General features: G+C 46.1%; 1 protein-coding gene across 3 annotated transcripts in view; it reads right to left on the bottom strand.

Moving 5' to 3' along the window:
• Window positions 1–1,529: 1,529 nt before the first annotated feature.
• The window catches only part of SLC35F4 (solute carrier family 35 member F4), a 117,595-nt gene continuing 100,214 nt past the window's right edge, over window positions 1,530–18,910 (bottom strand). For all 3 annotated transcript variants that reach the window (XM_030949750.1, XM_030949748.1, XM_030949749.1), the window contains exons 4-8: window positions 13,165–13,384; window positions 6,208–6,333; window positions 4,757–4,949; window positions 3,398–3,487; window positions 1,530–1,956 (exon numbers count right to left, since the gene is read on the bottom strand). In XM_030949750.1, coding sequence (XP_030805610.1) covers window positions 1,715–1,956; window positions 3,398–3,487; window positions 4,757–4,949; window positions 6,208–6,333; window positions 13,165–13,384 — 871 coding nt within the window. In that variant the 3' untranslated portion in view covers window positions 1,530–1,714. The remainder of the gene's footprint in view (window positions 1,957–3,397; window positions 3,488–4,756; window positions 4,950–6,207; window positions 6,334–13,164; window positions 13,385–18,910) is intronic.

Below are 18,910 nucleotides of genomic sequence, written 5' to 3'. Positions count from 1 at the left end.
CCTTCCTTGCTGGGATCACAGTGTTTTTACCACCCTGTGCCCCTGCCCCTGGAATGTGTCAAGCATGGCAAAGCTGACTCAAACAATGAGATTTCACACGATTTTCCCTGCAGAATTCTCAATGATTCCTTGAAGGATCCAATCCCAGGCCTGAAGATGCTGCCATGAGGCTGCTTGCCAAAAAGTACTCACCAGTGCCTGCTGAAAGGAACGTTTTGGTTTCCCCATGTGTTCAGTTTGGCAGGAGTTAAAATTTCAGTAAAACACACCCCCAAAACTATCCAGCAATGCAAATGAATGTATCAGCTCCAAAACTGTGGGGAGAGGCCACGCTGCCATGTGCTGGGTGCTTTCAGCCCATCAGTATCTTTATAATTAACTTTTTTGCAATGTTTTTTGTCTGTCTCCCCTCAAAAGCAGCAGACCTGGAGCTGTATGAGGCTTGTGTGTGCATGCAAACCTTACTCCTCTCTCTGCGTTTAGGGCACAGGGGACACTTGGGTTGGTCTTTGGAGCTCTAATTCTGCAGCCATTTGATGAGAGAGCCCAAGTTTTTGGGTTTTTTTTAAATGCACACAAATATTTTTTCTGCTCTGCTGGCTGCAAGGAACAGTTTAGACATGAACATTAAAATATTTTAAAAACATCCAATAGAAGAGTCAAATAAAGAGAGTCAAATAAATTATTATTTACATTATTTTTTTCAGCTGGCAGAAATACCATCAAAAACCACCCCAGAGGTTTTTGACCAACTACTCTCCAGTCAGTTTTATTCTTCCTTTAAAAAAATAAAGTTTGTCTGCCTATGAAGTACCTCAAATAAAGACAGTCTTGAGTGGTCAATCCCAGGAATGGTGTAAACCAGCCTAAATTACACATCAGCAGCCCAGGGAAGGGATTGGGAGGTTGGTTGGTTTGATTTGGCTTTTGAAAGACTTTTCCACAGTGGAAGTTAAAAAATATTCATTTGTCCCAATGCTCTAGAAAATAGGAAATGGCATTTCCAAGGGACAGTGGCAATCCAGGGTGTTCCATCTCTCCTGAAACTCTTGTAGCTCAGCTGGGAGCGCAGCTTTTCTGGGAGAAAACAAGCTAAATAAAGCTATTTTTTGCTTTACTAAAGGCACTCAAATTCCAGCCCCACTTCTAGAAAGGTGGTTTTGGAAGGAGGCAGAGCTCAGCATGGTCTGGGAGGAGAGGCCTCATGTTCTGCACACCATGGAATATTTATTGTGATAATAATTGGGAATATCAATGTGAACATCAGAAATAAATTCTCCAAAGTGCCAGGAGAGGTTTGCAATGCTTTTCCAAAACTGATACCTTGCTGAAAGGGCACTTCATTGAAAGTAAGTCAAGATGTTACATTTTGAAATTTAGCTGGAAATATCCAAGATTTGTATCTTCCAAAATGGCTCCACCTCTGCCAGCAAAGAGAGATAAACGATGTAAACTTCATCCACATTTTAAACTCACCAGCTCAGAAAGGCACCAACTCAAACATCTGTTTATTACAAAAGATTTTATTGCAGTTATTTACACCCGTTCCTCGTTAAGTGTATAAATGTAAACATTTATTATAGATGTACTTCTCTTATCTTACAGTTCACCCCCTGCTCAGGTTAGATGACGTTTTTTGAAGCATACAGGTGGTGAGGAAAGTTAAGCTATATTCACAGAATATACATCTGCCTGCAGGGAGACTCCTCCAGCCCTACGCCAGCGGGATGGACACTGTCCCGTTGGCTCTGCTCCTGCTCCTCGTGTGCACGCTGGATTCCGTGATGTCCTCGGAGTGATCCTCGCTCTTCTTCTCCTTCAGGCTGTTGATGAACCTCAGGGTGATCTCGTCCCACTCCTCGGGCAGCAGCATGAGCAGGAACCCCATGCAGATGATGATGGTGGCCCCCAGCCGCACCACGCTGAAGATCATTTTGTGCTTCAACAGGTCCACGGCTGGGAGGAGAGGAAACCACAGAATCAGAACAGCAGCAGGGTGGAGGATGGCACCAGGAGCAGCCTGGCATGTCCCTGTGACCCTTTGTCATACTCTGGGTGTGACATTGGCCCTGGGGCTCTCAGATCTCCCTGAGCTTTGATCTGACAGTGCAGTGCTGGAGGTGCCACAGCTCCTCTGTCCCTCACTGCCCTGGGCAGGCTCTGAGGAAGCCTGGAGGGGTTGGATTAAACCCCAAGAGTTTCATGCTGAGGGGGCTCAGCCTGGAGAAAAGGAGGCTCAGGGGGCACCTTGCTCTCTGCAAGAAGAGGGTGCAGCCAGGTGCTGTGGCATTCACATTCTCTGGGTAAAAATCCCTTTGCCCAGGATTTTTCTCCTGGGAAGCTGAGAAGCCTCAAAGAAAAAGGAAAACAATAATTATCTCATTTGCTTCTCCTGTGTCTTGCTCCTTTGAATGTGTTTGGAGATTGTTTACCCATAGGTGATTGTTTCATTAATTTCTAGTGTGTGTTTTGACTCAATGGCCAATCAGAGCCAAGCTGTGTCAGGACTCTGAAGAGAGTCACAAGTTTTCATTATTACCTTTCTAACATTGTGTAAGTATCCTTTCTGTATTCTTTAGTATAGTTTAGTTTTGTATTCTTTAATATAATATAGTATCTTAAAATAATAAATTAGCCTTCTGAAAACATGGAGTCAGATTCATCATTCCTTCCTTCATCTGGGGCTCAGGCTCTGCTCCCAGGGAACAAGGGACAGGAGAAAGGGGAAAGACCCCAAGTTGGGACAGATTGGATATTCAGAAAAAATTCTTCTCTGAAAGACTGGTAAGGCACAGGCACAGGCTGCCCAGGGCAGTGGTGCAGTCACCATCCCTCAATGTGTCCAAAAAAATGAGTGGACATGGCACTTCACTTCATGGTTTAGTGAGCACAGGGATATTTGGCTAAAGATTGGACTTGATCATCTTGGAGGTCTTTTCCAGCCTTAATGACCCTGTGATTCTGTGATTTCTGAGACAGAAGGCACTTTATGGTAACTCTTTATCCACAACAGGCTGCATCAGCAGCGAGCTCCCTCAGGCTGCAGGAACCAGGGATGGGGAGAGAGCAGCCTGTGGGCCAGAGAGCTCCAAGTGCCCATCCTTCCAGCTCCACAGCAGCCCCCACAGCCCACCTGAGCCTTCAGGCAGCCTCCCACGGGCATGGCTTCACAGCCACATTCCCCAAAACCAGATCTTTTCTGTGCTCAAACCCCCAAGAGCGACGAGGCTGAGACTGAAGAGCAGAGAGCTGTCCAAGAGCAGAGGTTTTTCAGACAGGACTCTGGAGTAAATTTCCACCCAACAAATTATTTAAGCAATAAACTGCTTTCTGAGCTCCCCTGGGCTCCTTTTGGCAGCAGCAGCAGCAGCAGCAGCAGCAGCTGTGGCACTGGTACCTGCATTTCCAGGGACGCTGAGCACGGTGCCGATGGAGATCAGGATGGGGTAGGTCAGCACCACCCCAACGTTAACCAGGATGTTGAAAGCTAGGGAAAAAGAGAGAAAATAACCCATGAAAATGGGGGAAAATACCAGAGTGAGACATTTCTCCTCTACCTAGACCCTACAGGTACAATATGTGATATTAAGTATCCACACCACAATGAGGGAGTTGTCACAAAGTGATGGATTTTGTTTTTTTCTATATGAGCGTGAAATTAGACGAAATTCTTCACAGGGGAAAAGGGAGGGCTGAATGGCCTTTCACAAACCATAACACTAAGGCTATCATATTCCATGGCTTTGCACAGGCTTTAATCAGCTACAAAAAACCTGGCCTTTTGCGTTTTGGGGCTTTTTTGTTACATGACAGCACCCCCAGAGAGCTCCAATTTCCTTGAAAGATTAAAAAAAAATTAAAGTTTGCTTAAGTGTAACTTTCCCTTGAAAGATTAAAAACAAACTTAAGCTGTTGATCACCCACCACCCAGTCCTGCTGCTGAGTCCACTGCATGAGGTTGGGTTTATACACTTGGGTGATAAATTATCCCTAATTTTGGTCCCCTAGGAGCTCACAGGGCAGCTGCAGCTGTGGTTGGAGCAGCTGAAGGTGCTCACAGCAGCTCAGCCTGGCCACAGCTCAGGATGGGATTGGCAATGACATTCTCTTTGCTTCCATTTAATAAACACTAGTGAGACAAAAACCTCTTCAATTATGGAATAAAAGAGACTTTACCAAAGGAAAGGATGTTGTTATATGTGGAAATTAAAATGCCCCTGGGCTGAACACAACAGATAATTTGCTGGCAATTCTGGCTCAGAAAGAGGGAGCCTTATGTGAGCCCTGCCCAGAGCTTGCAGCACCCCCAGAAAGGTGCCCCAGCACAAACATCCCCCAGGAGCTGACTGGGAACATGCAGCCCCTTGAAATGGGACTTAAAGCAGTCAAACTGTGCCAGACACAGGGGCATTAGTGTGGAACTATGGTAGGGATGAAAAAATGGGCAATTAGTAGCGCTGCTTCATGTTTATTCCCTGCTATTACTGTTAATTATTAATTATTATTAATTATAACTATGCTTACCTATCAATTATTAATTGTATCTCAATTAATAGTAATGTTTCATGAAGTGTAATGAAAAACATGAATCATTTCTAAGGAGCACCAGTTTGCACAGGGACCAGAATTAATCTGTGAGAGAGCTCTGCTGCTTAAGGGGACAGGGGGAAATTGTTTGTGCCCGAGGCCAATTTTATAAAGGGTTGGAGGGGTGAAGAGCTAGGAAAATAAATAAATAAATTGTTTTCTCACTTACCTAACCAGAGGCCAGCCACTCCACACAGGTAACCCCATGGCACAGCAGAGAAGGGGTACCAGTACTCCACTTTTGTGAAGTAGAGGATGATGGGCGTGATGGAGATGAAGATGAAGTTGAAGAAGCCCAGGGTGGACACGAAATGAGCTGCCTCCCCAAAGTTTGCACTCCCAAGAAACATTTTGAACAAAACCTGCAGAGGAGAGGAGAGAGGAGGGGTTTAGATTCCATGCTGTCATGGAAGCACTCCATTCCCTTGGGGAGAGTGCAGCAAAGGCCAGCTTGCCACAGCCCAGCCCTTTTCCCTCACAAGAGTCTTGCAAGGGATCTTTGGTGGGATTTCTGCCCTTTCCTGGGTTTTAGCTCCACGTCTCTACCACGGGGAGGGCTGGGTCTGTATAACAAAGCTTTACACAAAATGCCAGGAGAAGCAAGTGTAGAAGAACCCAGGAAAAACCAAGAATAAACCAAGAACTCAGGGACACACCATTCATGCAGTAAGTGTAGAAGGATTTGGGCTGAGTGTGGCAACGCTGGGATTTGGGAAGAGGCTCCAGTGACTTCCACAGCATGACCCTCCTGTGAGAGGAAAACCAGCCTGGAAGAGCTCACTCTGTAAGAACCTGTCCTCTATGAGCCTCAATTAATGGATTTTGAGTGACTTTTGAAAGGCCACAACACATTTACGAGATGAGAAAAGTCTAAAGCTGCAAGGGCAGCTTCTGATCCCACCACAACCCACGCCAGACTTGACACACACAGCTGAAAACAAACCCAGCCATGCTCAGCCCAACCTGTTCCTGAGACAGAATCCCTGCCTTTCCCAGCCCTCAGCCTCCAGAGCAGCCACTTCTTCCAAGCAGAAGGGTCTCTAATGAACAGCCTGTGCCAGGCTCACACCAGGGCTCAGCCCAGCCTGTGGCTGCAGGGCAGACCTGGGATGGTTTGGGTTGGAAGGGAACTTAAAAGCTCATCCAGTTCCAACCCCCTGCCACAGCAGAGACACATTCCACTAGCCCAGGTTGCTCCAAGCCCCTCCAACCTGGCACTGAACACCTTCAAGGATGGGGAAGAAACCTCTCTCCAGGCTGAAGTCAACATTTTCAGGGGAGAAAAAAGTCCCCCTGGCTCTCTCCCTGCTGACCATGGAGAGGCCCTTTGGGAAGTGCTGACAAACTCTTGTTGTCATGATTTAAAAATGATCTTAAACTCCTCCTGGCGTGGCAGTGGAGATTTCATTAAAGGCTCATCAAGAAAAGCCATTCTGGTTAATTGGCAGATGACAACTAATTACCCTCACGGCAGATTTCCTGACATTGTCACAACATGACTGACGCAGGAGTGAGGAACACAACAAAACATTTATTTTACAGCCACTCTCTTGGTATTTGTGTCTTTTTAACAGGCAGTGTGAATGAATTTAGGAGTGCCAACAAACAGTTGTGACCTACCTTATACAGTGCAGATGTGGAGGCTGATCCCACGGCGTAGGCCACCCCGATAATTGAATCACCCTGGAAACCATCTGCATATGCCATCATCACAATTCCTGTGATTGCCATTATTGCTGCCACTATCTGCACAGACAAAGCAAAGCAGTGTAAAGCTGAGATCATCACTGGGAGGGGCTTCTCAAGAGCGTCATCACCCACTTGCTCTGTTTCTTGTTTTCCCTTAAATAGGAAAGATCGTGGGAGAGACGTAAAGCAAAATGAAAGTGTGTGCACTGACAGGGATGTGGATCTACAGCACTGGGGCCTGCTGACACAACATCCATCAATATGGATTTTGTCAGCTAAACATCCACCTTGGAGAGGCAACTGCAAGATCAAGAAATTTTAAGGCATCACGCTCTACTGTACAACAAAATAAATATTTAGCAAAACCAATCTGACTTGAAATGCAAACATTAGATGGCCAAACAGCCTAGAAATTAGTCCAGGGGAATGAGCCCTGTGTTTTGCAATACCAGGATACCACAGGGAGCTCTTCCAGCTGTTTTGGCTGTGCCCTGACAGGTTTTTTTGGACAGACATGACCAAATTTCTTCATGAAGCTTTACATCAGTGCTTAGGTTTTTGGCCTCATTTGAAAACCCCAGAGAGAGCATTTAAGGAGCTTCAAAGAAAAAGAACAGGAATCATTAACTACACCACATCTGAAATCCTGGGTCTTGACTCCAAGAACCTTAAGGAAGTGGAAGGGAGTCCAAAGTGTTTTATTCTTAAAAAAACTCCCCCTCTCCACCTAATTTCCCTCAGCAGGTAAATGTGGAGTGTGAATTGCAAAGGCACTGAATACCCAACTTCCACTGAGTGTTTCCTGAGCCAGTGCACATCTCCTGAGCCAACACCAATGTGGCATTGGCACTTTGCCTCTTGAAAACTTCACTGAACTTCATCTAAGAAATATGTACTCCTGGATTAAACTAAGCCTCAGCCCACCAACTTCAAAGACTTGATCTCGATCCAAACATGTGCCCTCCTGTAAAACAGCCTTTCAGAGCTCACAGTTTTGCCAAGAGTCCCAGAAAACCACTGACACTCATCCCAGGCAGATGTGAGCCAGACTGAGGCAACAAGCACAAAAAATCCCACAAAACAACTTCAGCAGAGCCAGTCAATGGAGCAAACCATGTTTCAAGGGACACACAACTGACTCAGGTGCAGCTGTTCCCACACAGGGGACAGTGGGGAACCCAGAATCACCTGCCAGGGCAGGGCCAATCTCTGAGACTCCAGGTAAAAATGTCAAAGCTCCTAAATCCCATAGGCATCCAGACCAACATGTTCCCAGGAAAACTCATCTCCTGGGTGCAGCTGTGAGTCCTTCCCCCTCACCATCAGCCCTATTTCACCAGTCCTTGAGGCACACAGGTGCCCCCAAACATGGCAGTGGCTGTGCCAAAGCCACAAACCCCACTGCAAGTCTGTGTCCCACCTTACTTCCATGTAGAACACCCCAACTCCAGGATACAGGTCAGCAAAACCTGAGGGTACCACTGATACTCCAAATTCACCATGAAATGGAGCTGAAATCCAGATCCCCCAGTGCTGTGGTGCCTTAGGTTGGAAATGGGAGTATCCTACCGCCATCTGTCAGAGATGGGGCAGTTATCTTCTGTTCGTTGAGCAGTTTTTTCTTTATCTCTCCCACAGCCAATCCTCCCTCCAGGAGATCTCTGCTGTCCATGGCCACTGAGTGTCCCTGCAGGGCTGATCCAATTCCAGCATCCCATGGGGAGATGCTGCGCCCAGGGGAGGAGCCAAGCATTCCTACCTGGATCCAATCTGAGCCTGGAGCAGCACAGCAGCCTTTGCCCCCTGCATTGCCAGAGGAGCAGCTTTCTGCTGCCCTGCATTGCCAGAGGAGCCCAGGCCCATCTGCAGCAGCCCTGGAGCTGCAGAGGAAAACTCCCCCCTTGTGCAGGATCCCTGCTCCAGCAGCAGCACAGCTGGCACTGCAGGAGGGCTGAGCCCCCATGGGATGGGGCTGTGCCACCCCTGACACACAGGGGACAGGGCATGGTCTGACTCTGGCAGTGGTTTTTGGAGTCCCCCCAGTCTCTCAGTGCCGTGATGAGATCTGGGAGGGTTTCAGCAAGAGGGCGCCAGGAAGTTTCCCCCTTTTCCTCCCCAGGATAACACATTCCAGCAGTGGGGCCATCCTGGGAGACACCACAAACGTCCCAGCCTCGAAGCAATGCCCAGGGACAGCCAGGGGACTGTCCCAGCCTCAGACATCCAGGGCCTCTCCTCTGGGAGTGCAGAACCCCCCTGCCCTGCCTGGCTGCCCTTCACATCCTGCCCTGCACAGAAATTCAGGATTTCAGCTGCCAGCTGGAGGATTTCCAGCAATGTGTCAGTCTCAGCAGGCAAAACAGAAGATTCCAATGTAGTGATGCCCTCCTTACAAGGGCAAGGATGGACATTTAACTCTTGGTGCCCCCACTGCTCAGTCCTTTCCTTGTGTCAGTGAAAATGAGCAGATCCATCATCCCCTTTCTTCCTATGGTGAAAAACCTACTCCCACTTTGTCTAAACCAAATTTAGAGAGCCAGATCCCTAATTTAATCAATTATTTATAAAGCCAAGCACTTTTTTCCCCCCTGAAACAACTAAAATGATGGACACATGTGGAGCAGCAACACCTCCTGAGACTGAAAACAGCAAAAACATTATTTAAATTTCATGCTCAAGGCTCCTCCTGCATGTTCCATACCAGGGCATCAGCACAGCTGACCTGTGCCTGCCTCAGGTGCTGGCTTTAGAAACCAGAGCTCACATCTGTAGGCTGCTCTGCAAGGTCACAGGGAAGCAAAGGTGGCTGTCAGCTCATTAAACGAGGCTTTTAATTAATGGAAGAGAGCAATAACTTTCTTTTGGAGCCTCCTAGGTAAGGAATTAAATTAGCTTGCCTCTTTTTTTCCTTTTTTTCCCTGAAAGAGAGCAAGGTCAACCAACAGTTTATCAGAAACCTTTTTTTTCCCTATGTGTGGAGCACAGCAGAAAATGAGGTGTAAAGAATCACAGAATGGTTTGGGTTGGAAGAGAACTCAAAAGATCATTCAGTTCCAACACCCTGCCATGGCAGGGACACCTACCACTAGCCCAGGTTGCTCCAAGCCCCATCCAACCTGGCACTGAACACCTTCAAGGATGGGGAAGAAACCTCTCTCCAGGCTGAAGTCAACATTTTCAGGGGAGAAAAATGTCCCCAGACTACTCTGCCCCTACCTGAAACACACTGAGTCAACTCCACACCTGAAGTCCAACCAAGGGCTTAAATATGCAAACATATAAGCACTGTGCCTAAATCCAAGCAGCACAAGCCAGCAAAACTACTCAAATATGTAAAGTTTTAAAAATATTTGTGCTTGCTTTGAGCCAAAGCTGCCTGGACTTGAGCCCAAAGTGTAACATGGATGTGTTATTAATTTGAGAGACAGATGTTCAGAAGTGTCCAAGCAAAGGCCAGGGAGCAGGCAGGGATGGTTTTGTGTGTCCTTGCCCAGGGCAGGAGGTACTTCAAGGTATCTGATCTCTACCTGCACTACTTTTATAGGTAAACAGAACCAGAGAATTGTTAAGGTTGGGAAAAACCTCACTGAGTTCAACCCTTCACCTCACACTGCCAGATCCACCCTAAACTACGTCCCAAAGCACCACATCTACACATTTCCTGAACACTTCCAGGAATGGTGACTCCACCACTCCCCTGGGCAGCCTGTTCACCACCTGACCACGCTTTCTGTGAAGAAATCTCTCCTAATACCCAACCTACACCTCCCCTGGTGCTTTTCTCTCTCGGGTGGGTGCTACAGCTTCACCACTGATGGCACGAGGCTCTCCCTGCAGAGCACACAACTCTGGTGCCTCCAACACAGCCACAGCAGCTGAAATTTGTGTGCAGCCTTCTGCAGGGCTCCCACAGCTGGGACTGTGCCATTCCACAGGGTGGCCAGCAAGACAGATTTGTCTTTAGATGTGGCATCTAAGAATCCAGCCCTGCAGCCTGGCTGGCAGCTGCTTTCAGGTGTGCAGGGAGGGTGCCAGGGATCACAGGGATGCCAGGCAGGTCCCACATGCCTGTGGGCATCCATGGGGGATCAGTCTGGGGATTGCTGCAGCCACACTGGGCAGACAGGGAGCTGGGAATTCACTGCAGAGCCACTGCTGTCCCAAGCACGTGGAACACAAACCCTGTGAGGAGCCACTGAGGGAGCTGGGGGTGCTCAGCCTGGAGAAAAGGAGACTCAGGTGTGACCCCATCACTCTGCACAGCTCCTGAAAGGTGCCTGTGCTCAGCTGGGGCTGGGCTCCTTCTCCAGCAGCACTGACACAACCAGAGCACACAGCCTCAAGCTGCACCAAGGGAAATACAGGCTGGATATCAGGGAAATGTTTTTTACAGAAAGAGTGATAAAGTTCTGGAATGTTCTGCCTGGGGAGGTGGTGGAGTCACCACCCCTGGGTGTGTTTAACAAAGCCTGGATGTGGCACTGGGTGCCAGGGGTGAGCTGAGGTGTTGGGGCTGGGTTGGACTGGATGATCCTGAAGGTCTCTTCCAACCCAGTGATTCTATGAATTCTGTGAATTTTGTGAATTCTGTGAACTCTCTGAATCCCCACCTCGATGCCACCCAGATGTGCCTGATGGCTCCGGAGCTCTGGAAGAGCTGCTGGGAGCTGAGCTCCTTGGAAAAGCTGGCTGAGCTCCTGGCTGCAGAGTTTTCCCACAAAAACATGGCTCAGGGTATAGGATTAGACCTTCATTTCTTTTCATGTCCTCGCTGCCCAAATATCCCAATTCCTGCTGCTCTCCTGAGGCATTCAGGCACAAAAAGCTGGGTCTGTGGTGCTCTGCTGTACTTCAGCTCTCCAACACTCTCCTGCATGGTTATTAACATAATTAAGTGTTATTCTGTCAGGAGAGCTGCTGGAAAACGCTGTGAATTACCTCTCCAGCAATGGGCACCCAGTAAGGCTCTGCCAGTGAGCAGCAAAATCCAGTTTATGTGCAGGATTTGCTGCTCACTTTTCCCTCCAGGTTTTTTCCTGTGTAAACCCCATGGTGTTTACAGAATTCATACTAATGCATATTCATGGCAACCTTTTTTAGTCAGTGAAAAATAAATAATAACTGAAAACAGCATTTATTTCTAGGTTTCTTAAACAGAGCAGGCTAGGAGAACACAAGAGCTATGCTTGCTCTGCCAGAAAGATGCTGCTTTGAGATTAAAATTAGCTTAAAGGGTACAAAATATTCAATTTCTTCAGATGATCAAGAGGTGGAGGGGGGTAGTCATTGTTGCTGTTATTTCTTTAGAGAACTGAGGGTTTCACACCCTGTTTATTCTTTGAGTCAGTCAGTGGGCTGAGGGAGGGTCACATTCACCTGATCTTTCTGCATTTTCAGCTGTGTAGGAAATAGATCTCCAGGTGTCTGGCTTTACCTTCAAGCACTGGCTCACCTCCTCAGCCTGGCAAGCACAGTGCTCTGCTCAGTGTCCTAGTGGCTGCTCCAAAAGCCAGATGAGATACCTGTACAACAGGATGTCTTTTGCTTTCATTTCTGAACCCTTCTATCACACTATTAATCAAAAAAAAAAAGAAAAAAAAAAGAAAAAGCTGCTGTGCCCATTTTCAAAAACCAAACTGACTTGGATGAGTGTCCTGATCCACCATGCTTTCCATGGAACTTAGATCCAGCTGCTGCTGGTCCCTTCTGGTCACAGCCACCACACCTGGCCCCAGCCAGTGCCTAATGAAGTTCAAGGTTTTCAATAATTAAGTCAGGACTGTGCCCAACACGACCTTGAGCCATTTCAGAGGAGAATCTGCGTCAATGAACTAGCAGAAATCCTCACTACTCCTCATCCAAGGTGTGAAGGCAACAGTTTAAATTGCTGCATTTTGGGAGATGTGTGTATGGAAAATTACACAACAAGTTTGCTTTCCCCAGATCCGGAGGGACAAAATTTTGATCAAGTTCTGTTTTAAATTTTTGCAGTGTCCATTTTACTGCCAGTGAGTTTTTAAACACTTCAGTGCAAAATGCACCTCCCCACAAGAGAGCTGTGTTAATTTTAAAGCAATTCTGACACGTGCACATGTAAATGTGTGTGTGAAAAGTGACAGGGTGGCACAAGAAATACACATCACACATTGCAAACATCTGTCTATCCAAACAAGGAATAAAACCCCTTTGGTTAGAACCTAAGCATTCATCACTAAGTTTAAAATAAAATTAACAAAATTTCAGCTCAATAAGCCAAGACAGAATATGTCACAAACACATTTTATGAAAAATCCTTTCATTAGGATTTTTTCTCCCAAGAAGCTGAGAAGCCTCAGAGGAAAAGAAAAACAATAATTATCTGCTGCTGTGGAATGCAACAGGTGCATCTTTCATTGGTCCATGTTGGTTGTTTCTAATTAATGGCCAATCACAGTCAGCTGAATCAGACTCTCTGAGAGTCAGGAGCTTTTGTTATCATTCCATTCTTTTCCTTTCAAGCCTTCTGACTAAATCGTTTCTTCTATTCTTTTAACATAGTTTTAATATAATATATATATCATAAAATAATAAATCAGCCTTCTGAAACACAGAGTCAAGATTCTTGTCTCTTCCCTTGTCCTGAGACCCCTGTGAACACCACCACAAGAATACGTTTCTATGAAACTGGAAGTTCTTCTACTCTAATTCAACAAGTTACACTTGGCTCCTTGAAATTCCCCCACTGAATTCCCTCTGAAGTTCTGAGGTCTCTAACTGATCCTGAGGCTGCATCACAGAGCTCAGTGAGAAAGGTTTTCATGGTGCCCCAGTGCAGCAGTGCTGCATGGCTGATGGGTTAAAGTGCAATTATGAAAACACGAGAGAGTGGAAAAGGAGGCTCATTCATACCCTTGCTCCCATGAACCTGTCTTTGAGCACAATCCAAGAAAGCAAGAAGACAAAAGCTTTGTTACAACAGAACAGGGCAGAGACGTCTGTGGCTGTGAGCTTCTTTAAAGCCAGTAAATACAGGTAGTTAGTCAAAGTCCACAGAATAGAAAAGGGAGCAGTCCTTTTAAGAAAGAGTTTCAGCGTCAGACCATCTTCACCAAAAATCCGACTGCATTCCCTACGGAAAGAAAAGAGTTTCAGTCTCAGCCAGGGTTTTCCTCAGCATTCACTGCAGCACAACAAACATTCATTAGGCTTTTATCCTGCTTTTACTAACTACCCCGCACGCCCAGGAGAATCCGTTATTGAATTCACATAGGGAAAACAAGGCACAATCCTCTTAAAGCAGCAATTTTGGAAGAAGAAAAGAGGCAACTTACCTGGAATAATCACACTCTGTGCAACAATAATCCAGGGACTCACACACAGAAATGAAGGTTATCTATAATGTTCTGACAGCTCCCAGACTCTGCCTTCAAGGCCACAAGCACAGGGATTAGAATCACCTTTTTTTTCTCTGCAGCTTGCCAATTTTCTTCTTTTTTTGCATTGCTCCAAGCCTTGTTTTCATTCTTGCTGAAATACATTTTTATGTATGGCCAAGGAAGCTTTAAGAATTGCCTAAAGATACTCAAAAGGACTGCCAGACACACAGTGTGGTGGGGAAGGGAGCCACCAGGCAGTGGGAGTGAGCCAGGCAAACAGGAGTGTGAGAGAAGGAAGGGAAATGGAGGGGAAGGTATTTAACAGCTTCAGTTTATTGTACAGTGAAAAGCTGTGTTTTCTAGGAGACATCTCCTTGAGAATTGCAAACAAAACACCCAGATTCCCAAACACTGTGTCACATACAGCTCAAGTGAGCTGTTTGCTTCTTGGGATTTCAGGAATCCTAAAGTAGGAAGGATATTTTTTAGCAACTCCACTGTCTGCACTCTTGGCTGAAGGCATTCCTGAAGATATTCCCAGTGTGCTTCACTTCTTGGCATGGCAGGCACCCTGGCACTGCTTAAAACATGGGAGGTCCCACAAGTGACCCCAAAAAGCAGTGGGGTGAACAAAGGCACCCTCAACCTGCAGGACACCCTTCCAAGGGAAGGGACATGGAGGGAATAATCCAAATGCCCTGAGGCTCCAAAGTGCTCTGTGTCTGGAAGATTGCTAAAACACTCATTATGCAGAACTCATTAGCAACTTCAAAGATTGAGCTGCAATGCGATGTCAAAAATGTTTGTTATTTGGGGGTGGTGGGAGTGGTCTGATAACTATCCTGATTTGGAAGACAAAATTGTTTTCAGGGCCCCTTAACCATTTTTACTAATTCTTGGGAATTTTGCGGTTAAAAGACATTGCAGGTTTTTTCCTCTTAAGATTGGAAACTATCACTCTCGTTTTGAGGAAATCAGAATAATAACATCTATGTAATAACTGAGATCAGCTACATCTTAACTTAAATGCTTTTATGATTCAGCTTAATAACCACTCATTTCTTGATGCCGCTGAGGTGTACAAAGCAGTCATTTCTGGTAAAAATAAATTCCATTCTCAAACTCTGTGTGCTCAGGCTGGTGGAACTGCTAATTATCTCCTTCACTCTAGTTGACCTCAGCACTCTCAGGAGTCCTGTTCACCAAAGATCAGGATAAAAATGTTTAAAATACAAAAAAGAACAGCTACTGGTGTGTATCATTTATCTGAGATGCAAAGCAAACATTCAGTGAAGCAAATAAATGAATGCCTAACTTTGCAGGCTTTTGTAACTCTGATTTCAACAGGAGTTAGAGGTGACAAGTCTCCTTGTGTGACAAGGGACTCTTTGGCAGTACTTTAGTGTTCCTTGGCATGTAGATATAGCAGTTTACCTTTATAATATATATATAAAATAAATATAATATTTATAATCAATATAATATTTATAATATTTAATCTATAAAATACATCATATATGAATAATATACATGATATATTAATATATCATAGTTAAATATAATATATTATTATACTATATATTATGATAATATATTATAATTATTTTATGGGCTGTTTAAGCAGGTGGAAGGGCCTCCATCACACACAGCAGTGACCAGACAAAACAGGGGCTGGAGGTTCCTCAACTCTCAGTGAAGAAAATACAGCAAAGTCTCTGACAGGGTCAGGCTGAGTGAGGCAGAAACTTGAAGAATTCACCCCTGTGCCTAGGAGAGCTCCATGAATAATGCTCAGTCAGTGAGGAGATTGGGAGAATACTTTATTTTCCCAGTCAGATTGCCTGAGGCTTTCTGAGGGCTGGTGGCTCAGTGGTTAACTCAGCCTTTTTGACATGCAACTAAAATTAAACTTGCAGGAGTTTTCAGACATGACAGTGATTAAAACCTTGGGCTCAGGAGAGGGGGCTCCCTGGAACCCTCCCCGCACAAATAATGCTGCAGGCTGCTGCCTTAGGGGCACAGACACATCTAGGGACAGCTGACCCTGAAACTACAACACAAACTATTTCTGAATGCACAAGAAGTCTATTTAAAACCTGCCCTCTAACACAAATAACTCTTTTTACTTGCAGGTACTCCTCAGCTCCGGGCAGTGTGCCATGCTCTCAGGAATTACAGCACCTCAGGGCACTCGTGCAGCTTTGCCTCTGGCACCCACTAAACAGCTCTGTGCCCTCTCAGTTATTCTGATGCCAGGTCCTGCACAGGAATGGGTTTGTTCCCTCCTCTGGAGTGAAATCCAGCAGCTGGTTTTAAGCAGCTCACAGAAAAAAAACAGCAAACAGGCAGAGACCTGGGGCACAGGAACACAGGGAATGCAGTGACATCACCTGGATTAGAACTTGGCACGGCCACAGTGACATGAGGGCAGCAAATAACACAGCAGCACCTTCTGGGAGCACAAATTCACTGTTTCTGCCTAAGTGATGGCATCTGCAGCAATAAAATACCTCCCAGCTCCACTGCAGGGGTGTCCTGGATTGCCAAGCAAATTGTGTTCTTTTTGCCATCTGCATGGCAGTGGTCTTCTGTTCATTGGGCAGTTTTCCTTATCTCTGCCACACCCACTCCTCCCTCTGGGGAGACATCTGCTGATAACAGACTATTGAATGTCACTGCATGACTGATAAGAACTACAGCATCCCATTGGGAGATGTGAGCCCAGAGGGAGGAGCCAAGCATTCCTACCTGGATATAATCTGGAGATTCTGGAACACCAGCACAGCTTCTCCACTGGATTCTCCAGAGGAACAGCAGCTGCCTCTTCTTCCACTGGATCTTCAGAGGATGACTACACCCTTTTCTACAGGATCCCTGCTCCAACAGAACCACCCCTGACACTGCAGGAGGGCTGAGCCACAATTCCAATGGGACTGCTGCCAGCACCCTGACCCACAGGGTGTCGGATGAGTTCTGACTCTGGCAGTGTTGTTCTAGTGTACTGCATTGTTTATTTTATATTTTTATTTTCTTCCCTGATAAAGAACTGTTATTCCTGCTCCCATATTTTTGCCTGAGAGCCCCTTAATTTCAAATTTATAACAATTCGGAGGGAGGGGGTTTACATTTTTTCCATTTCAGGGGAGGCTCCTGCCTTCCTTAGCAGACACCTGTCTTTCCAAACCAAGACAAGGGGGCAGGCACCAAAATGAGTGTGGCTGAGCTCCCTGGTGAGCTGTGACCCCAGCACTGGCTGAATCTGAGCTGGCAGAAAGGGCCTGACCAGCTCTGTTTGTCTGCTGGAGAGCTGCAGCAAAAGGAAAGGGGATCCTGCAGAGCCTGGCTCAGGAATGCTGTGTCCCACAGGAAGGGTCCATGGGGATGGATTGTTCCTGATGTTCCCCCTGAAAAGCCTCTGCAGAGCAGCTCTGGGTGTGCTGTTCCACAGGTGGCTGAGGAAGCTGCACTGAGCTGCTGCTGCAGCAGAGGGACAGGACTGTGGGTGACAAACCTACAGTCACAGCTTCATACACAAATACCAACCCATGGCTCAGTCTGCTCTTCAGGTGATGCTCACTTCTCCTTATCCAAGCAATCCAACTCTTCCCAGTGTGTTTTGTTCACATTAAACCTGAAAATACCAACGCTGCAGCTCCAATCTGAGCTCTCACACCGTGGGTGGATCCTGGCAGGACGCTGCTCAGTGTCACAGTGCTTGTCCTTGAGAAGCCAAGGTGCCAGATGGGGAGGCAAAATGTACTGGCATTGAAAATTTCACCCACCTGTTCGACAGCACAACTGCATCAGGCTCCAAAGTCGAGTCTGTGCAGTGTCTTCTGCTGTGCTAAATGCTGGCAGGGTTAAATTTCCTATTTCTGGGCTTCCTGAACTTCAGATCACCTTATCCAGCACTAATGCAAGGAGTTTCAAGCTCTTTATGAGGGACATAGCTTTTATTTACAATACTGAGGGGATACCAAGAGCTGTCTTATGCCTCAAGACAACCAAGACACTTCACCTAAATGCAGCAGTGAGTTCATAACCATGAGTTATTTTCTCAGACCACAAGATTGAATCTCTAAGGTAAAGAAACACACAATTTGTAATCTCAAATATTATAATAATAGAATGCTAGAGTGGTTTGGGTTGGAAGAGACCTTAAAGCCCATCCAGTTCCAACCCTCTGCCATGGAGGGACACCTTCCACTATCCCAGGTTTCTCCAAGCCCCATCCATCCTGGCCTGGAACACTTCAGGAAACCAGGGGCAGCCACAACTTCTGTGGGCAACCTGTGCCAGGGCCTCACACCCTCATAGTCAAGAATTTATTTTCAATATTTAATCTAAACCTGCCCTCTCTCAGTCTGAAGCCATCCCCCTTCCCTGTCCTTGTCAAAAATCCATCTGTCTTGCAGCTCCTTTAGGTACTGAGCAGCCTAAACTTTCCAGAAAGCCAATCTAAAGTTGAGGATTGAGACTCCTGTCGTTCCAAGTGGAATTTATTAAGCTCTCTGCAGCTTTGCCAGCCTGGGGCAGCACTCTGCAAGTTGCTTCCAGGATCACTGATCTCTGCCAAGATGTCACAGATATTGTTTGTTCAGATCCACTGGGAATATCTGCTGGACAAAATGCCTGATTGTCTTTAAAGCTCCCGGACAGTAACTACATCCTCCAGAAACATAAAGATAAATCACCTCTGGTCTCCAAGGAAAGCCTGGAACTGCTGCAAATGGGTTTATTGACAAGAATTAGCTACTGCACAGGAATAAAACAGGCAGATGAAGCAGCAAGAAATCTTACACAATGTAATAAAAAGCCTCGTAACAGGAACAATATCAAGAATGCAAATCAAGAAAATACACAAACAATTAATGCAGGTTTGAAAACACCCCTGTTCTGAGGAGGAGGCTGGTGAAATGACCTCCAAAGATCCTTTCCCAATTCAATCTGTCTACAAGTTAAACCTACAGATTTTCAATCCTTTAAGTCACCAAAAAATGGAGAGCTCATCCTGAGGAGATGCCCATTCCTTATCCAATCTGTAAGAGTTTGGACAGTCAAGCTGTAACACAGCATAGACCAAGTTGTTCTCCCTGATGAAATCATTATTTACCAGCAGTTACTTCTCTTTGGGACGTGAGTTCTTGACATATCTGGAATAAGAAATACTCTACGAAGTTCCCATCACCTCTAACACTATTCCTGAGTCCACACATTCACTGATCCCCTGCAGAAATTCCTGTGGCATTTAAGACAGTGTCCTCAACTTTAAAAGCTCA

Source organism: Camarhynchus parvulus, chromosome 5 (assembly GCF_901933205.1).
Source record: "Camarhynchus parvulus chromosome 5, STF_HiC, whole genome shotgun sequence".
Classification (NCBI taxonomy): domain Eukaryota; kingdom Metazoa; phylum Chordata; class Aves; order Passeriformes; family Thraupidae; genus Camarhynchus; species Camarhynchus parvulus.
Note: the sequence above shows the minus strand (reverse complement) of the source record. Positions and strands in the feature narration are given on the sequence as shown.